At 35.9% G+C, this 18573-nt stretch overlaps 1 protein-coding gene across 1 annotated transcript; it reads left to right on the plus strand.

The window, feature by feature from the left end:
* Nucleotides 1–814: 814 nt before the first annotated feature.
* On the plus strand, nucleotides 815–18261 carry LOC101739894 (solute carrier family 53 member 1). Its single transcript, XM_004932993.5, has 11 exons — nucleotides 815–1219; nucleotides 2543–2696; nucleotides 3283–3515; nucleotides 4392–4653; nucleotides 10264–10634; nucleotides 11660–11807; nucleotides 13011–13205; nucleotides 15022–15197; nucleotides 16404–16534; nucleotides 16843–16998; nucleotides 18058–18261. The coding sequence occupies exons 1-11, from the start codon at nucleotides 1151–1153 to the stop codon at nucleotides 18173–18175; spliced, it is 2013 nt and encodes a 670-aa protein (XP_004933050.1). The 5' UTR covers nucleotides 815–1150; the 3' UTR covers nucleotides 18176–18261.
* The last annotated feature ends 312 nt before the right edge of the window (nucleotides 18262–18573 follow it).

Genomic DNA, 18573 nt, shown 5'->3' on the forward strand with positions numbered 1-18573 from the left:
TTCTGACGTTATCACCTAAAAATATCGTCCGTAAGCTGACTTTACAGAAAACCATTTCTTTTCTGTTAAAAAGTAACAAATTTATTCCTTTTATCTTAACCAGTCTCAACGACTTGAAAATTAACATAAATTGTACATCTTCCTTTTACTTTAAAAATTCAAATCAAATTACATTCCCTTCAACAAAAATAACAATAATTTGAATGTGTTGATGATTTATACCTTAACGTATTTTATCTTGTTATAAAAATCCTACATAAATATGTTGAAAATTATTCTAGAATAATAACAACCGATTGTACATAATTCCAAATCAGTGGAAATTCATCGATGGTAATATGAAATGAAATAACAACTTTTTTTTTTTTTAAGAGATTTTATGACCTGGTAACTAAGACCTTTAAGTCATATCTTATTTTACTTTATATTCTTAATTTTATGAAAAATGATAATATGGAGTGAAATGAAATGAAGATGATTAATTTGAGACATTAATCAACTGGGATGAAATTTAATGAAATTAAATGATATGGGATGAAATATAATCGCAGTAAAATGGTGGTCATTTACTGAGATTTTTTCAGTGGACTTTTTGGAGGAACCTGAGAAGTTACGTCCAGCAGCTTTGTTTCATTTTCCCACATTTGTGCACTTTCACAGATATTAAACAGTTAATAAACCACCATTATTACACATTTAAACCTGAAGAAACACTAAATAGACAAAATAAAACAAATCACACAACTTCACTCCTCGCGTTCCCGCCAAAAAGTCCTGAAATAACAACGATAGCATCTAAATTATAGATTATACACTTAGGGATTTAGATATATGTTAAATATTAATTGGGTAATCTATGTATTTGACAAAAGCGTTTGAATTTTTGTGTTTTACGTAAAACCAAAAGAGAAAAACACAACTTACAGAACAGGTTTTCACTAACAATTATAAACTGTTTATTATTCTAAGTTTGTAGTGTGTCATTACAATCATTCCAGTGTTTTATAAATACGTTAAAAGTACATATATTGAGGTCGTTGTTATCTTTTTATCAATAGACAAACTTAGTTGATTGAACAATTTTATTGTTGACAGTTTTCAGTGTTATTTAGTCTCCGTTTTAGAAAGACGTGTTCTTTAAATTTTTATAATGAAATTCGCGGAGCACTTGAGTGCTCATATTACGCCCGAGTGGCGTAAACAGTATATTAATTATGAAGTAAGTACTTAATGTTTGGTACTTCTGTTATTACTTATTATTTTATTTATTTCTTATCTCGTGTTTCAACACCAAGATGCTACCAACTATATTTTTTATCAATAAGAGTTATAAAGAAAAGATGACTAATTTTTCCAACTAAAGTAGAGGTGATAACTGAAAAATATTTTGTAAACATTGTACTCTGCAAATTTTTAGATTGTAGTATTAGTTATTATTAAATATAGTGGTAGTAATCAAATTACTATGCTGGCACAGCTACCCAGTAATAATTGTATTACAAATTTTTGAAGATATTGAATGAAAAAAAGTACGGATAAACTAAAAATGAAGTAATGCTCCTAAAAATGCAATTTAAAAATGTAAATTAGCTATACAAATTAACTTTAATTAAATTACAATAAAGGTCAGATTTCAATTTTATGGTCTTTAAATCAGCTAGGAGAACATGTTTGAAAAAATTGAACTTATCAAATAACATTGATGTAGGCCTACATTACTGAATAGGCAAAACAATAATTTCTCTTTGTTAAGTGTCTTTAAAAAAGAAGAAGATAAAAACATATAAGTTTCTTTACTTAGTTTTCCTCAAAATTAGGTTATATTTTGGGACATTCACCGAGTATCTTATAATGACATTTAAGTTGAAATGATTTGAATTTCAAAGGTAACTAATTTGCTAATGGATTTTAAGAGCTCTTTAAATTAGCTCACAATATTCTATACCACCAATAAATATCAATTAGCAATTGAAACATGCTCAATTGAGGAATATTTCTTCATGATGGAGTGGTGTTGTTCTCAGCCTACATCATACAGCTATGTATATTGTTAAGTTTATCTTCTTTCTTTCTGGTCGTTCCCTCAATGCTGAGGATCGTGACTGTATGTCAATCTTCTCCACTCGGTCCGGTTCTGCGCCATATGTACCGCTCCCCATATCTGGCCTCCAGTCACCTCCTTGAGTTGGTCAACCCATCTAGTTTATAGCTTCCAATATAACATGTAGAATGTTAAAATGTACAAAGACCAGCTTATTTGCTTTGGTCTTAATGTCAAGATAGAAGATTCAGCATCTCTTTTACTGTTACAGTCATACCGATTATAAAAATCAGCAATGTCAGCACATCTGTGAATGTAGTATCTGTGTTATGAAACAAGATATCCTACTTAACATACTACAAAACCCAACCAAAGCGCTTTGCTTAGATTGGTAGATAGATAATCTATTCCAGGTTTACTATAAAAACTGTACAATGTACTGGACTGATCTCATTCATTACAATCTAAAAAAAATCTTAAAATGTGTCAAAACAATAACAGGAAATGAAAGCAATGTTATACACAGCGGTCGAGGAGGCTCCTTCAGCTGAAAATGTGGAACCGGAGGTGTTGTCTAGACACTTTGCAAACTTTGATGAGACATTCTTCCATTATTGTGATCAGGAGTTAAAGAAAATTAACACATTTTACTCAGGTAAGTGTTTTTTTTTTTTTTTGCTTAGATGGGTGGACAAGCCCACAGCCTACCTGGTGTTGAGTGGTTACTAGAGTCCATAGACATCCACAACGTAAATACGCCACCCACCTTGAGATATAAGTTCTAAGGTCTCAAGTATACAACAGACAAGATTACAACTGCTGCCCCGCCCTTCAAACCGAAACGCATTACTGCTTAACAGCAGAAATAGGCAGGGTGGTGGTACCTACCCGTGCGGACTCACAAGAGGTCCTACCACCAGTAATAAGTTTAGATATGTTATAAAATGTGTATTTCTGATCATGAAAGGGAGTTGTCTGCTCTCAGAATAACTTGCCTGTGACCTTCATCGGGTGAATTAAATGCGTTTTTTATCATTAATATTATCAGTAGGTATTTATCCAAATAAAAATAATTGAATTCTTGAAGTTGGTATCATGTTATCGTCATTATTGTTATTGATAACTATTCATCTTCGTTTTGAGCTACGTCAGTTATTTCATTGAATGACGAGTTTAGCCCCAAGGCTGACTGAATCATGTCGCAGAGAACCGAATTCAAAGAACATCCTTCCCCATTCCAGAAAAATTAGCCGAAGCAACACGCAAATTCGCGACACTCCAAAGTGAATTGAAAACAAATTTCGACACAATTAAAACTAAAGGGGGAGGCGATAAAAAATCTGCGGTGCCTCGTCGAAAGGTCCAAGAACTGAAACTTGCATTCAGCGAATTCTATTTAAGTTTAATACTACTACAGAACTATCAGAATTTAAACTATACAGGCTTCAGGAAAATATTGAAGAAACACGATAAGGTCAGTGGCGGTCAGTGATAAGATTTATTTGGCCTCCTGAAACGTCTAGATAGAGATAGCCGTGAAAGGAGCCGCATCGTTCCAAATCAAATTGGGTACAGAAATTTTGATTGATAAGTAAGTCCATTGTCTCGTACTGACCATGATTTATCATTTGAAAGTTTCACGTCTTGATAAAGGTTTTATTGTTTCGATAGCAAATGGAAATTTCCTTATCGAATTATTTGTTCTTCCAAGTGCTGTCTGTCTGTCAAGTGATAGCCGTGACACAAAAAATCACAGTGGTCAGTGTGGGGCTGTTTGCCCAGTCTGTCAAATGCCCTAATATTTTAAGATAAGATAGGTGTAGCCGTGGCTGCGTAGTTTAATGACATCATAAGGCGTGTGACGCCACTAATCTTATAGACAAGTTTTAAATTTCAATTGGTTTAATTATATACGAACTGTGTTATACATGCAGTTGCGTATATATAAAGGGATTATAATAATCCTTCCGTTGTAATTGCAAAGGTTTTTTGATATCCAATAAATATATGAAGATCTGAGCTTAGAGTTAAGCTAAGAACTTACTTAGTATTAGTAAGAACGAATGATTCGGAAATGAATTGATAAGCTGTTTGTACAACTGCATCTCAATGATCCGTGCGTTGTAGTGGTATTACCGTTTTATTTAAATAAATATCTGGTGTTAAATAAACCTTGGGTTGCCCTGAAGGCCTACTGTTTCTAAAAGAAAACCGGCCCTTGTACTATGGTATGTTACAAGTAATCGTGTAATAATTCCAGTACGAATTAGTGCAGAATCTACCGAATCTGGTTAGCACAGGGTAGCACAACGTTACATTCATTTTCTGACGTATATACATATATTTTTAGTTATTAAATGTAAGCAATGGAGCGCAATGGCGCGCGGAACACGTTGAAACCTCTCAATTCTACACGAACAAAGACATAGATAGACTAATTAGTGATACGGAAGCGACAGTCACAAATGAACTGGAAGGAGGCGATAGACAAAAGGCGATGAAGAAACTAAGAGTGCCACCTCTCGGGGAGCAGCAGAGTCCGTGGACCACATTCAAAGTTGGATTGTTTTCAGGGTCATTTATAGTATTAATCATCTCAGTTGTTTTGTCAGGTGAGTCTGTTTTTATAACTCTAAAGTGCGCGTTCATTCCAAGCACCAAATGATATAATATTATGATGAATTTAAAGCTATGAAGTTGGACATCAAAAGTAAAAGCTTAAAATGAATGAACAATAGGCATGCGTTAGGCAGCGGCACACGTCATTACGGATCCTCCCGATCCATTAACGGTGATTTTAGGTACCTCAAGCACCGGTCTCCGTCCTCGCTGAACCCGTCGCTTGCGACGCAGGGCTCGACGAGTAAATTAACCCGTAGACACAATCCAATGACTTTCTCGCTGGATCTTCTCAGTGGGTCGCGTTTCCGATTCGGTGGTAGATTCTGCGAAGCACTGCTTTTGCTAGGGCCAATGTTAGCAACACTTTCGGTTTGAGCTCCGAAAGCTCACCTACACGCTAGGGTGAAGCTAAAATAGCCTCTCAAGCCTATCAGCATAGATAGGAAGGAAAAAAAGGCAGCGGCATGCCTTTCCAGCAGCCATTGTTGACTATGGAATGTCTATGAGTGACGGTAATCCCTAACCACCTGGTGGACCAATAAGCTCGCCTGCTTCGAAAGACTATAAAAACAATAATAGTCAAATGCGTCAGTGAACGTCTATAGGTTGATGATGCTGTTACGGTTTATTCACTAATCAGTTTGTACGATCGATCCAAACTATTATTAAAACCTTGAAGGTTTGTCTTTAATAGAATGAACAACCGCCACCGCTACACTATATTTATTTGATATTATAATTTTATATCCTTGAAAACAAAATATTCTTTAAATCTAAGTTTAGGTTTGAAGTCTTGTTCAGAATCACAATAGGCATAAAAATAATTTTAATTTCCGTAAAACAATTACGAAACGGCAACGATTACCCAAATATTGAGTAGGTACCTACCAAACATGCGATATTATAATATATTTTTAATTATTTCCTATTCTGCTACGAATGCTTCCGTGAAAATCAAGTTCTAGCTTCAATTTTAACTATTTTAATTATTATTAATTACGTTTATTATTTACATTTTAAGAATTTCGTTTCCGATATAGTATAGACTTTTGTGGTCACGTACAACTAAGATGTTAATCCGTCAACATTTCAATAATGAGTAGACTACCGTCAAAATTTGCTTAAAAATCCGAGAAAATTTAGTTTCCAAGTAGGTTTTAATGACAGTTGTCGAAGAAAAAAAAACGTAAGGCTACAAAATGGCTATTCTACACTAATATATTTATTTATTATGACAACCTTTTCAAACATATACAAAACCATTGACCAAAATTTTATGTTTAAAAGTTTGTTAAAGAAATACAAAGGAGACTGATTCATTGAAATCAAAACATGATGTTCACTGCTGTTATCGTTTTTCCTCGATGAATAACTTGTTGACCTAACGGTTTTCTGGAATTCGAAGTGATGTAGCTTTATCAGCGTCAAGACCGCGCACTAAACACATTGTGACTCGTGAAGATACATGATCATAAATATTTTAATTTATTTAATTATTCATAAAGCCTTTATTTCTGATTATTACTTTTCCCTTTGGAAAAGGCCTCCTCAAGCGTTTTCCAATCTTCTCCATAATGGTCCAACTGTTTTCTTGGTGCCTTCTTCCCGCGTTTTTATCTGTCATCTGTTTTTTTTTTTACTAGAAAACTACAGTGATGTCTTTTGACCATTTTTCTGTCTCGCTTCTGATTGGGCTATGTTATATGAGCTATCCAATTTCAATTATGATAATTTCTTATAGTCATAGTCTAGATTTTCATAGTCATAGTCATTTCTGATTATTCTCAATGCTTTACGGCTTTTGATATTTACTGTTTTATCAGAGAACCCATAAGATTCGATCGATTACGACGAAGAGTTTGATAAGCGAACTAGTCCATAGACACAACCCACTGAGTTTCTCGTCGGATCTTGTCAGTGATTCACAGTTCCGGTCCGGTGGTGGATTCTGCGACACACTACTTTTGCTGGGGCCAGTATTAGCAAATCCTTTCAGGTTCAGACATGTGAGCTCACTCACATATCAGCCAGGAATAGCCTCTTAGACTACCAGCGAATAGATAGGAAAAAAAGTTTGTCTAATAGTCTGGAGCGAACACTCAAATACTCTAATCTACTAAACTACTAATCTTTAGAACAAAAAATGGTTGGTCTTACCTATTGAATTAAAACATAACAGCTTAATATTTATCCGTTAAAAATGTGCAACACCAGAGTTTGCATGAGCAAAGCAAAATTGTTGTTTTGTAAGAACCAACCACGATTTACGTGCGAAAAATAAATTTATGAGATTCACTGATTTCATAACTTCGGCAATTATCGGTGTTACGTAACAGCGCTGTCCGATCTTGTGTCTAGTTTTAAACTAGTTTCAGCCAAAAGCCAAGGAGACGTAGGTACGCTCGATATTATTAAACAGTTAAATACATTTGGTAGAAATACATTTTTCTAGAAGCATATAGAGCGAGCATGTTAGATTCACATAAAAAAAATGTAAACAAAACGTAAACCATTGTAAAATAAACTAGAATAATTTACGTAAAGTTTACGGAAAACTTGACAGCTCCGATTAAATTTATTGGTTTTATTAATTTTAAATACGGTTTATTTTAAACATATAGTAATGTACTTATGAAATGAAATGCGTTTATTTCAGGTAACTTAAGCCCATAAAATTTCACATACAATTACATAATATTTAAATCGAAATACAATAAAATTAAAATTACAATTTATCAGAATGATTAAAAACAAAAATGAAACCAAATCAAATGAAACCGAATCAAAATTATTAAAATTAAAATTGTCAACTACTAATATAAAATTAAAATTAAATAAAGGAACTAATACAATACTTTTACTTTTTTAATACTTTTACTGGTGGTAGGACCTCTTGTGAGTCCGCGCGGGTGGGTACCACCACCCTGCCTATTTCTGCCGTGAAGCAGTAATGCGTTTCGGTTTGAAGGGTGGGGCAGCCGTCGTTACTATACTTGAGACCTTAGAACTTGTATCTCAAGGTGGGTGGCGCATTTACGTTGTGGATGTCTATGGGCTCCAGTAACCACTTAACATCAGGTGGGCTGTGAGCTCGTCCACCCATCTAAGCAATAAAAAAAAAAAAAAAAAAAAAAAAAAAAAAAAAAAAAAAAAAAAAAAAAAAAAAAACAATAAATAATGAAATAATGTTAACTGAGTAACCGCCACCATACCAGTCACTGTGTTAGATTAATGAGAGATGAGATGCTTATTACAACAGTAACGTATGTGAGTACGTATTGGAGTTGGAAAAAAATTTTTTTTTTTTTTATCGCTTAGATGGGTGGACGAGCTCACAGCCCACCTTGTGTTAAGTGGTTACTGGAGCCCATAGACATCCACAACGTAAATGCGCCACCCACCTTGAGATATAAGTTCTAAGGTCTCAGTATAGTTACAACGGCTGCTCCATCCTTCAAACCGAAACGCATTACTGCTTCACGGCAGAAATAGGCAGGGTGGTGGTACCCACCCGCGCGGACTCACAAGAAGTCCTACCACCAGTAATTACGCAAATTATAATTTTGCGGGTTTCATTTTTAATTACACGATGTTATTCCTTCACCGTGGAAGTCAATCGTGAACATTTGTTGAGTACGTATTTCATTAGAAAAATTGGTACTCGCCTGCGATTCGAACATCGGTGCATCGCTCACGCTCGAACGAATGCATCGGACGTCTTATCCGTTAGGCCACGACGAAATCGTTCTCAACAGAGATTTTACTGTAAATAGCGTCCCATATAGTAATGCTTGAGGCACGTTCCAAACGCTATCATCTACCACAACATAAAAAAAAAAACACAAAGTGCAAATTATAATCTACCACAAAACCATGCTATAAATTATCTCGGTAAATCCAATTGTAAATAACTACATAACCTCAAAATTTTCTAACATTTATCATTAAACAATAAAATACACAACGAGGGGATTAATAGACAAATGTAATTAAACATAATCGCGTAATGCCGTTATGTAAGCGTTGCTATTTGCGCGGATAATCCGCCGATTGCAAGATTCAACAAGCTGATATTGTTTCGTTTGAATTCAGTGCATTAAATAAACACTGTATTTGATATTCGAATATTTATGTAATACTAACTGTTACCGGCGCGGCTTCTGCATTGTCGGGGAAAAGTAATGTAGTTTCTAGTTTTCTAGTGGGACTGAAAAGTAATTTTGTCTTTTTGTCTTTGTCTTTGTCTCTATATATAAAAATGAATTGCTGTTCCTTATTCTCGCAAAAACTCGAGGATGGTTGGACCGATTTGGCTAATTTTGGTCTTGAATTATTTGTGGAAGTCCAGAGAAGGTTTAAAAGGTAGATAAATATGAAAATGCTCGGAATTAAATAAAAATAACAATTTTGTTTTACCTTTGATGTGTCGTCGGACGGATTCCATTTGTTTGTTTTAAGTTTTTTTTATACAAAAATTTAGGTCTTTTATTTTTCGATTGAGGCACTATGAAGTCTGCCGGGTCAGCTAGTTTTGGTATAAATCGTATCCATTCATTCATTTTCCTGGCCTAAAATTAAAGTATCAATTTGAAATATCATGTCAATCCGTTGCTTTGTTTCGACATGATTTTTTCCTACCTCTTACCTAATCTTTGGTAGCTTCAGGGGCTATTCCAACTTCACGCTCACCGGGAGGTGAGCTCACGGGCTCAACCTAAGAGAACTGCTATTTTTTTATTGCTTAGATGGGTGAACGAGCTCACAGCCCACCTGGTGGTTACTTACTAACCCCAAGTGGTTACTGGAGCCCATAGACATCTACAACGTAAATGCGCCACCCTTCAAACCGAAACGCATTACTGCTTCACGGCAGAAAAATAGGCGGGGTGGGGATACCTACCCGTGCGGACTCACAAGAGGTCCTACCACCAGTAATTACGCAAATTATAATTTTGCCAGTTTGATCTTTATTACACGATGTTATTCCTTCATCGTGGAAGTCAAGAAGTACATTTATTATGTACGTATTTCATTCTAACACTAGACCTAGCAAGAGCAGTGCTTCGCTGAATTTATTACCGGATCGAAATCGTGATCCACTAAGAAGAACCGGCAAGAAACTCAGTGGATTAAACTACATGACAGATGGACCTAGAAACACACAACAAACAAACATACTATCACTTTTATAATACTAAAAAGTATGAATAAGCGCACCCTTGTGGGGGATTATAACTATTTAGTTATTAAGCTTGAATGCTTAGTGTGCGCGAAATTCAGGTCATTCATATATAGATTGATGCATTCAAAATAGCGCCAATGTGTTTGTTTAATTATAAAATATAGGTCTTTAAATATACGAATATATTTACAATCATATAAGTGAGAGCTTGGACGTGTTCGTTGGAATTAATTTTACGATTGTTTGATAATGAAGCATACAGGTGATATTTACACATTGTTCAATTTAATAACCGGTGGAACTGGGCACGGCTTTTTTTTTACAATAACATATAAAAATAAACAAGACCTCATACCGACAACTTTTAACCCTAAATCTTAACGAGAAACAAATCCGGAACTGCTTTTTTTTATTACAGCTCTATTTCACGAAGGTGGATCGAGCGATATCAAAACAGCCATTCGATTATACAGAGGTCCGTTCCTCTTGGTCGAGTTCATATTTTTGATAGGCATTAACGTATACGGATGGCGGTCGTCAGGAGTGAACCACGTGCTAATATTCGAACTAGACCCAAGGAATCACTTGTCCGAGCAGCATTTAATGGAATTAGCGGCAATTTTCGGTGTCGTATGGGCGCTTAGTATATTAAGTTTTATATACAGCGCGAGCCTTAGCATACCGCCTTTTGTGAATCCCCTAGCGCTGGTTGTGATAATGCTTGCCTTCTTGATGAACCCATTCAAGGTTTTCCGGCATGAAGCCAGATTCTGGTTTTTGAGGATATGTGTAAGTATATTTTTTTTACTTTCGTACAAGTTTGTAGCTTAAAAACACATTTCGTCTTCTCGCATTAAAATTGTATAATCTCAAAACTTACTAATTTTAAATGTTTAACATGTGGTATTTTTAATATTAATCATCTTTGCAACATTAATTTTTTTTTTTTTTACCAGATGCATTATCTATCTTTTAAGGTAAGATAAAATTATGTATTAATTTTGTTAATAGTAGTCAAAATATAGGAAAACCATAAAAATAATAATTAAAAGTAAACTACGCTCTTTTGACAGTATTTATGAGAAAAATACTGGTGATACCAAATGATTCCGCATATTAACTCAATTTCGAATATTTTTGGAAATTGTACACTTTTAATGCGAAAACACGATTTGTTGCTTTGTTTGTAAGTTGTACAATTTCGTATGATACCTTGCGACAGCTTTACCAGTTGATCATAAATATGAGCACCACATTGTTTTTGTGACATTTGATGATAGGGTCCTTTGAGAACAATTTACGTATCAGCATTCTGTCGATTCGTGTCGTGCTGGTCATGGACTTCGATCTAATGTCTCTTAAGTGGCTGAGAGCATATATTTTGCATCTTTGAGATCCTGCAGTCGCTTAGCATTGGGTGAAAGAATACGTCAAATTCAACGGCTCTCAAACTCTAGTTTGTGAGTGCAAGAAATGTATAAATATCTACGTACAAAACTAAAGGTTTTTTTTATTGCCCTAGTAGGCAGACGAGTATACGGCCCACCTGATGGTGAGTGGTTACCGTCGCCCATGGACTTCAGCAATGCCAGGGGCAGAGCCAAGCCGCTGCCTACCGCAAAGGGTAATTACCTAGGGTAATGTCAAACAGCTCCAACCAAGGTTGACGGAGGTGAAGACATCTAATTAAGATTCATGGTTGAGTTCGCTCATCACAATGACCCGAAAAGTGTTCTGAATCTCATCTAATAGGATTAAAAACATGTGGACACCGCCGATTTGGGTCGACTATACGATAATCCTTTGGATTCCAGGGTCGGATCCTCGCAGCGCCATTCCTGCCCGTGCTATTCGCCGATTTCTGGCTGGCCGACCAATGGAATTCGTTCACGGCCGCCTTCGTAGACTTTCACTATCTGATCTCTTTCTACGTGGCGGGCGGTGATTGGTTCAAAGTTAATAGTATGATTATTATAAATTATAATGTGATTTGATTTGATATTGGAATAATGGTAGTGCAAAGTAGAGGTCGACCGAAGAAGACATAGATGGAGTGTGTGAATGATAATATGAGAGTGAGTGTTGAGATGACGGCTGATAGGAGGGAATGGAATAGAAAAATTCGCTGTTCCGACCCCACCTAGTGGGATAAGGTGGGGACAAACAAGAAAAATGTGATTTGATTTCGTGCCTATATAATTGAAAATTGCTAATGGTAGGGGGTTGTGAGACCAAAGGAGTGGATGCCACAGTACTGCTTGTTGTTACTGCGTAACAGTCCTCATTCCGGTCTGAAGGATGGGGCATTCGTTGAAGACAACAAATTTTTTTATTGCATAGATGGGTGGACGAGCTCACAGCCCACCTGGTGTTAAGTGGTTACCGGAGCCCATAGGCATCTACAAAGTAAATGCGCCACCCACCTTGAAATATAAGTTCTAAGGTCTAAGTATAGTTACAACGGCTTCACTGCAGAAATAGGCAGGGTTGTGGTAGCTACCCGTGCGGGCTCACAAGAGGTCCTACCACCAGCAATAAATTAAGATTTTATCCGCATGTCTCAAGGTCGGTGGCTGTTAAAACTATATAAGCCAGGGGAATTTATATAAAAATATTCGTTTTCAACAAAAATTCGCTACCAAAGCACGACGCTTGAAACGTAAACGTGACTAAGCGACAATAACTGCTTTATACGTAAATGATAGGCAATGACCATATTCGATGCGCAAAAAAAAATATTTCTAGGTCTATTAAAATCATTTCAATCCTACAGCTAGATTCGTTAAAATAGATTTTTTTTCAGGTATTTCAACTTTAAATTAGTCCACTGTAAAGTTCACGCTTTGTCGCTTAGTCACGTTTGCCTTTCAAGCGTCGATATATTACTGATATAATCTTAATATATATATAAATCACCTGTCACCGTTGTTTGTCCGCGATGGACTCCTAAACTACTTAATCGATTTTAAATTAAATTTGCACTCCTAATGCAGTTTCATCCAACTTGAAAGATAGGATGGTTTTTATTTCGATTAATGGTCGAGCGATATTTATTAATTAACAATAAAATGCAGTATAGTAATAATAAATAAACGCATTGTCGCTTAGTCACGTTTGCCTTTCAAGCGTCGACATGTACCCGAGTCGTCCGGTAACTGTCCGCAGACGAGTTCGAAGCGGCCCAATGGTTCGTGTTGAGCCGCGCGGTCGTGAGCGTGGTCCCGGCCTGGACCCGGTTCTGGCAGTGTCTGCGCCGGTACCGGGACAGCCGGGAGGCGTTCCCGCATCTCGTCAACGCCGGGAAGTACTCGACCACGTTTTTCGTGGTTCTATTCGCTACGTTGAAGACTTTGAACAATCGTGAGTTCGTTTTTTAAACGGTTAGCTACACTGATCGTTCGTATTGTTCAGCATTATATTAATATTATATCTATATATTAATATGTGAAGCAAAAACTTTGTATCCCTTTTTACGAAAATTGCGCGGACGGAGGAGTATGAAATTTTCCACACTTATAGAGAATATAGAGAAGAAGTGCATAATGCAATTTTTTTTTTAAAATAATGCATAAAAGATACATGAAATCAATAAAGAAAACATTACACACACTGCATACCATGTATTTGACGCACACACGCATGCATACTATTTATTGTCAAACTTTTGTTCTTGACGTCTGTTGTCAAATTGAGAATAGATTAAATATTGTTTGTCTTTGTTAATATTTTTTATAGTGTAGTCTTGGCGAAATTTGTGATTATAGAAGTATAAAATACAATCATAATAGTGTACAAACTTACAATTTCAATTAATTATAGTCGAATTTCGACTACTGCGGGACCTCTTGTTATATTAATAACGGCATTATTAGTAAACAGTACTGTATATTGAGTTCGAGAGACTTTTTGGCGGGAACACGGGGAGTGAAGTTTCTTCAGGTTTAAATGTGTAATAACGGTGGTTTATTAACTGTTTAGTATCTGTGAAAGTGCACTAATGTGGGAAAATGAAACAAAGCCACTGGACGTAACGTCTCGGGACCCTTCAAAAAGTCCACTGAAAAGATCTCAGTAAATGACCACCATTTTACGGAGATTATATTTCATCCCATATCAAATCATTTCATCTCATTTCATTTCGTTTTATTTCATACCATTTTTTTTTATTGCTTAGATGGCTGGACTAGCTCACAGCCCACCTGGTGTTAAGTGGTTACTGGAGCCCATAGACATCTACAACGTAAATTCGCCACCCACCTTGCCATGTTTCATATTATATATATAATATAATTTTTCGTATAAAATAGTTTTCATTAAAATTCAAAAAAGACTTGACCTAGAGGTCTTAATTACCAGTTCATAAAATCCCTCAATGTTGTATATTGAATTCACATCACATTTTTTGGTGGGGATTCGAAAGTCATTTTCTATCCCTTTCTGACAAGGCGAATGTAGGCATGACTTCATAGGGCTCAAGTTCCTCTCTGCTCTTCAAGTTGCTAAAGGATTTTTGGAAAAAGGCTTATAAAAGCTATAACTTAAAAAAATACAAAAATCAAGGCTAAATTTACAACAAAATCATTTTAAACGGTTATTTATAAAAATGTTATTAACTTATTATGCGCGCACTAAGATAAGTCCGTACAGAGGTCGATACTTAATACATATTATTATATATGCAAATAGTCGACCGCAAATAACCGACTTCAAAAGAGGAGGGTATCAATTCGACCACTTTTTTTTTATCTATTCTGTTTCTATTTCTTTCTTCTATTCTTGTACCTATTTCTGTTTTCATTTTTTTGTTCGAAAGGATAGACTTTCCGAATGCTCTTGTAAGAATCAGAATCAAGATCCGATGATGGGATGGGAGAAAACCAGAACAATTCTGTCGTACATGATTTTAACGAAACTTTAACCGTTTCCGCAGCGCACACAGCGGAAGCTCTCAAAAAGGAAAAAAATACGATTTTGAAACATTCTTTATTGGTGCTCCGTTTGTCTTAGCGTGATGTTATATAAGTGATGTTATATAGTACTGAAAGAATTTTTCAAATCGGACCAGTAGTTCCTGAGTTAACCGCGTTCAACCAAACAAACAAACAGACTCTTCAGCTTTATAATATTAGTACATATAGATAACGATTTTATTATTTGCGTTTTTTTTTTAATACAGATAAATATCCAGATTCGTCTTTCGACAATCCGTTTCTGTACGCGTGGTTCGCGTGTCAGCTCGTGTCGTCCGTGTACACGTACACGTGGGACGTGAAAATGGACTGGGGTCTGTTCAGCTGTGGGCCCAGCGCTGAGAATAAGTTCCTCAGGGAGGAGATCGTCTACAGTCCGGGGGTGAGTGACGAGCACTCATGATGGAATTTTTGAAGTGAAACTTCTTTGGAATCGTTGTAATTTTAAACTCGACGAAACTCGAACGAAATGAAACGAAACGAAAAAATAAGTGTGCCGCCATTGGCTTGCCGAAGCGGCTCCGAGCGGCGCCGACAAATCACGAAGTGCTCCACACGGTCTCGCGTCCCCGACTAGTTAAGTGTGTTTTTGAAGTCCGTGCACGCTGTCGTGACTCTCGGAGCGCCCTGAGATACTTTTATTTCTTAGTTTGTTATCGACAGATGTCGCTGCACACAAATTCAACAATTACTGAATAGCAGTGACGAGATTTTACACAGTTGATAGACGTTCTCGTATTTCTCTTGCTAAATTATACTTACCAGGCTTTGGGATACCGTGAGCATGGAGACGGTTCCTCCAGGGTGAGGCTGCTCCAGTGCTCCATTGCACTGCGAAGTGGTTGACCCTTGCGATTATTTTTATTTTTTATAAGATTAACTTCTACCGTGTGTAACTTGCACACACACACATTTCTTTTTTAAAGTATGGCAATGGCTTGGAGCGGCGTCATTGTTGCCATTGCCATCAAAGTGTGTATGTGTGAGTGAATTCATTTTACCAATTATTTCGAAGAATTTTTTCAAATTTCAAAAAAATATTTCTTTATCACTCTTACAATAAGACAAGTACAGCTATTTATGTTTGTGTATTTCATGTTGTGTATGTATAATATCATATGTATTTCATATGGGCCTCAATCCTCAGATTTTAAAGTAAATATCCGCTATAGGAGAATAGTTTATCATCATCACATTTCCACAGATAATCTGGCGTTATTGTTGTCAATGAGATAACATATCACATTCGAGTGAAAAGTCTTTGTCGGTGCGAAAACTATTTCTCAGAGAGTTGTTAGCAGTTATCTCATTGATAATATTTATTTATATATATATTTATATGTTTATATTTATCTATATGTATTTATTTAAGTACGAGTATTTGTATCTATAAATATTATGTATGTTATATATACTACACATAATATTATGTTTAAGTAATATCTCACTACACCTACCAAGATTCATCTCTGCACTCCCCTAAGGTAGACTGTCAGAGAATGCCTATGGCATTAAGTCCGTCTTTATACTGTCTAGTATATAAAGTTATAAATAAACAAAATAAAATTTGTTTTTTTTTTTTTTTCAGTCTTACTACTTTGCGATAGTAGAGGATTTCGTATTACGTTTCATATGGACTGTTTCGTTCGTTCTCACGGAGAATAAATATGTCGGCTCCGAAACTATGACCTCCATATTGGCTCCCCTGGAAGTTTTCAGGTGAGAATATTTAAATTACGTTTTCGTTTTTATTGAAATCACTGACAGACGGTTAGTATATAATTAATAAAAAAAACATATTTTATTTACACTAATAATTTATTATTCGATTAAAAAAGTTTCGTTCCGTGGTTCACAGATGTCGCCACATGTTCGTACCTTCTAAGCCTCACTCACTTCCATCAAGTTGTTATTGTTGAGTGACTGACGATTCTAATGATTTCGTGGGTCATTTAAAATAAAGGCTACCGGGCATTACTATAGAGAAAAAAGTATCATAATATTAAATATTGTATTTTTTTTTCAAGACGTTTCATCTGGAATTTCTTCCGTCTCGAGAACGAGCACCTGAACAACTGCGGCAAGTTCCGCGCCGTCCGGGACATCTCCGTGGCGCCCCTGGATTCTTCCGACCAGGCCGACATCATCCGGATGATGGACCATCCCGATGGAGTTATAAACAGGTACCACCAATATTTTTTTATTTCTCGAATTGACTTCGAAGGCGACTATTCGTGAGTTCTAAAGGTTGGCTCTAAAGTCGTAGCGGCCTCAAGGATTACACTCAGTGGCGGATTTGCAGTCTCGGCCGCCCCAGGCCCCAAGCCATCAGCCGTCCCTTTCTCAGCATCCACCATATAGACTACATAATGAAATTACTTTATTGTCAACTTTTATCTAAATAGATTTAGAAATTTAGGTTAGTTTTATGCGGCATAGATTCCACCATGCAGTGCAGTCCGCCCGCCATACGTTATAATAAGTTTTTTTGATACGATTGGAGCCGCCCCTAAATCTGGCCGCCACTGATTACACTATCGGTGTGTTCGAATCAACAATTTAGACATACGTTATATTAAAATAACAATGAATTTGACATTCAGATGCACTAGAGAATATTATGTTTTATTGCGTCAAGCAGCACCCATGTTCTTTTATGGAATCTCAATATTATTGTGAAGAAATACTACCTTAAGGATCGGATCGGACGCGTGCGTTTCAACAGGAATTGGTGGGATAGTTGTGTCCACCTTTTTTTTTAAGGGATTTTATGACCTGATAACTAAGACCTTTAAGTCATGTCTTATTTTAATTTTTATTCTTATTTTTATGAAAAATGATAATATGGAGTGAAATGAAATGAAGATGATTAATTTGAGATATTAATCAACTGGCATGAAATTAAATGAAATGAGATGTTATTATATGGGATGAAATATAATCTCCGTAAAATGGTGGTCATTTACTGAAATATTTTCAATGGACTTTTTGGAGGATCCCCAGAAGTTACGTCCAGCGGCTTTGTTTCATTTTCCCACATTTGTGCACTTTAACAGATATTAAACAGTTAATAAACCACCGTTATTACACATTTAAACCTGAAGAAACACTAAATAGACAAAATAAAACAAATCACACAACTTCACTCCTCGCGTTCCCGCCAAAAAGTCTTGTACCCACCTGTCACCACTCTAAGTACAGATTAACCTAATGTAATAACAATGGTGTCTTTTTTCCTGCAGATTAACGAAGAAGAAAAACGCAAAAAAGACAAAGGAAATCGACCGTCGGCCGCTGCTGAAGAAGGAATCGATACAAGATCTTCAATTAGAACTCGACTTGTCCTCCAAAATGATGTAACCAACTGTGATATGCTTATTACTTATATTTGTAGGAATTTACATAGTATTATTCGAATTATATTTATAGTAAAATGATTTTTTTTATGTTTGTTTGTTTTAATTGAAGCAGCAGCAGCGAATTAGTTATTCGGTCATGTCTCTTTAATGAAGACATTGCTTTGCTGAATTGTACAGGTGAAGGAAACGAAGTAATGGTGATTTCTGATACGACGTGTAACATTAGTTTATTTAAATTTTGTTGATTTTTTTTATTTTTTATTGGTTAGATGTGTGGGCGAGCTCACAGCCCACATGGTGTTAAGTGGTTACTGGAGCCCATAGACATTTACAACGTAAATGCGCTACCCGCCTTGAGATAAAGTTCTAAGGTCTCAGTATAGTTACACAGTTTTGAAT

The sequence above is a fragment of the Bombyx mori genome, chromosome 26 (assembly GCF_030269925.1).
Source record: "Bombyx mori chromosome 26, ASM3026992v2".
Lineage (NCBI taxonomy): Eukaryota > Metazoa > Arthropoda > Insecta > Lepidoptera > Bombycidae > Bombyx > Bombyx mori.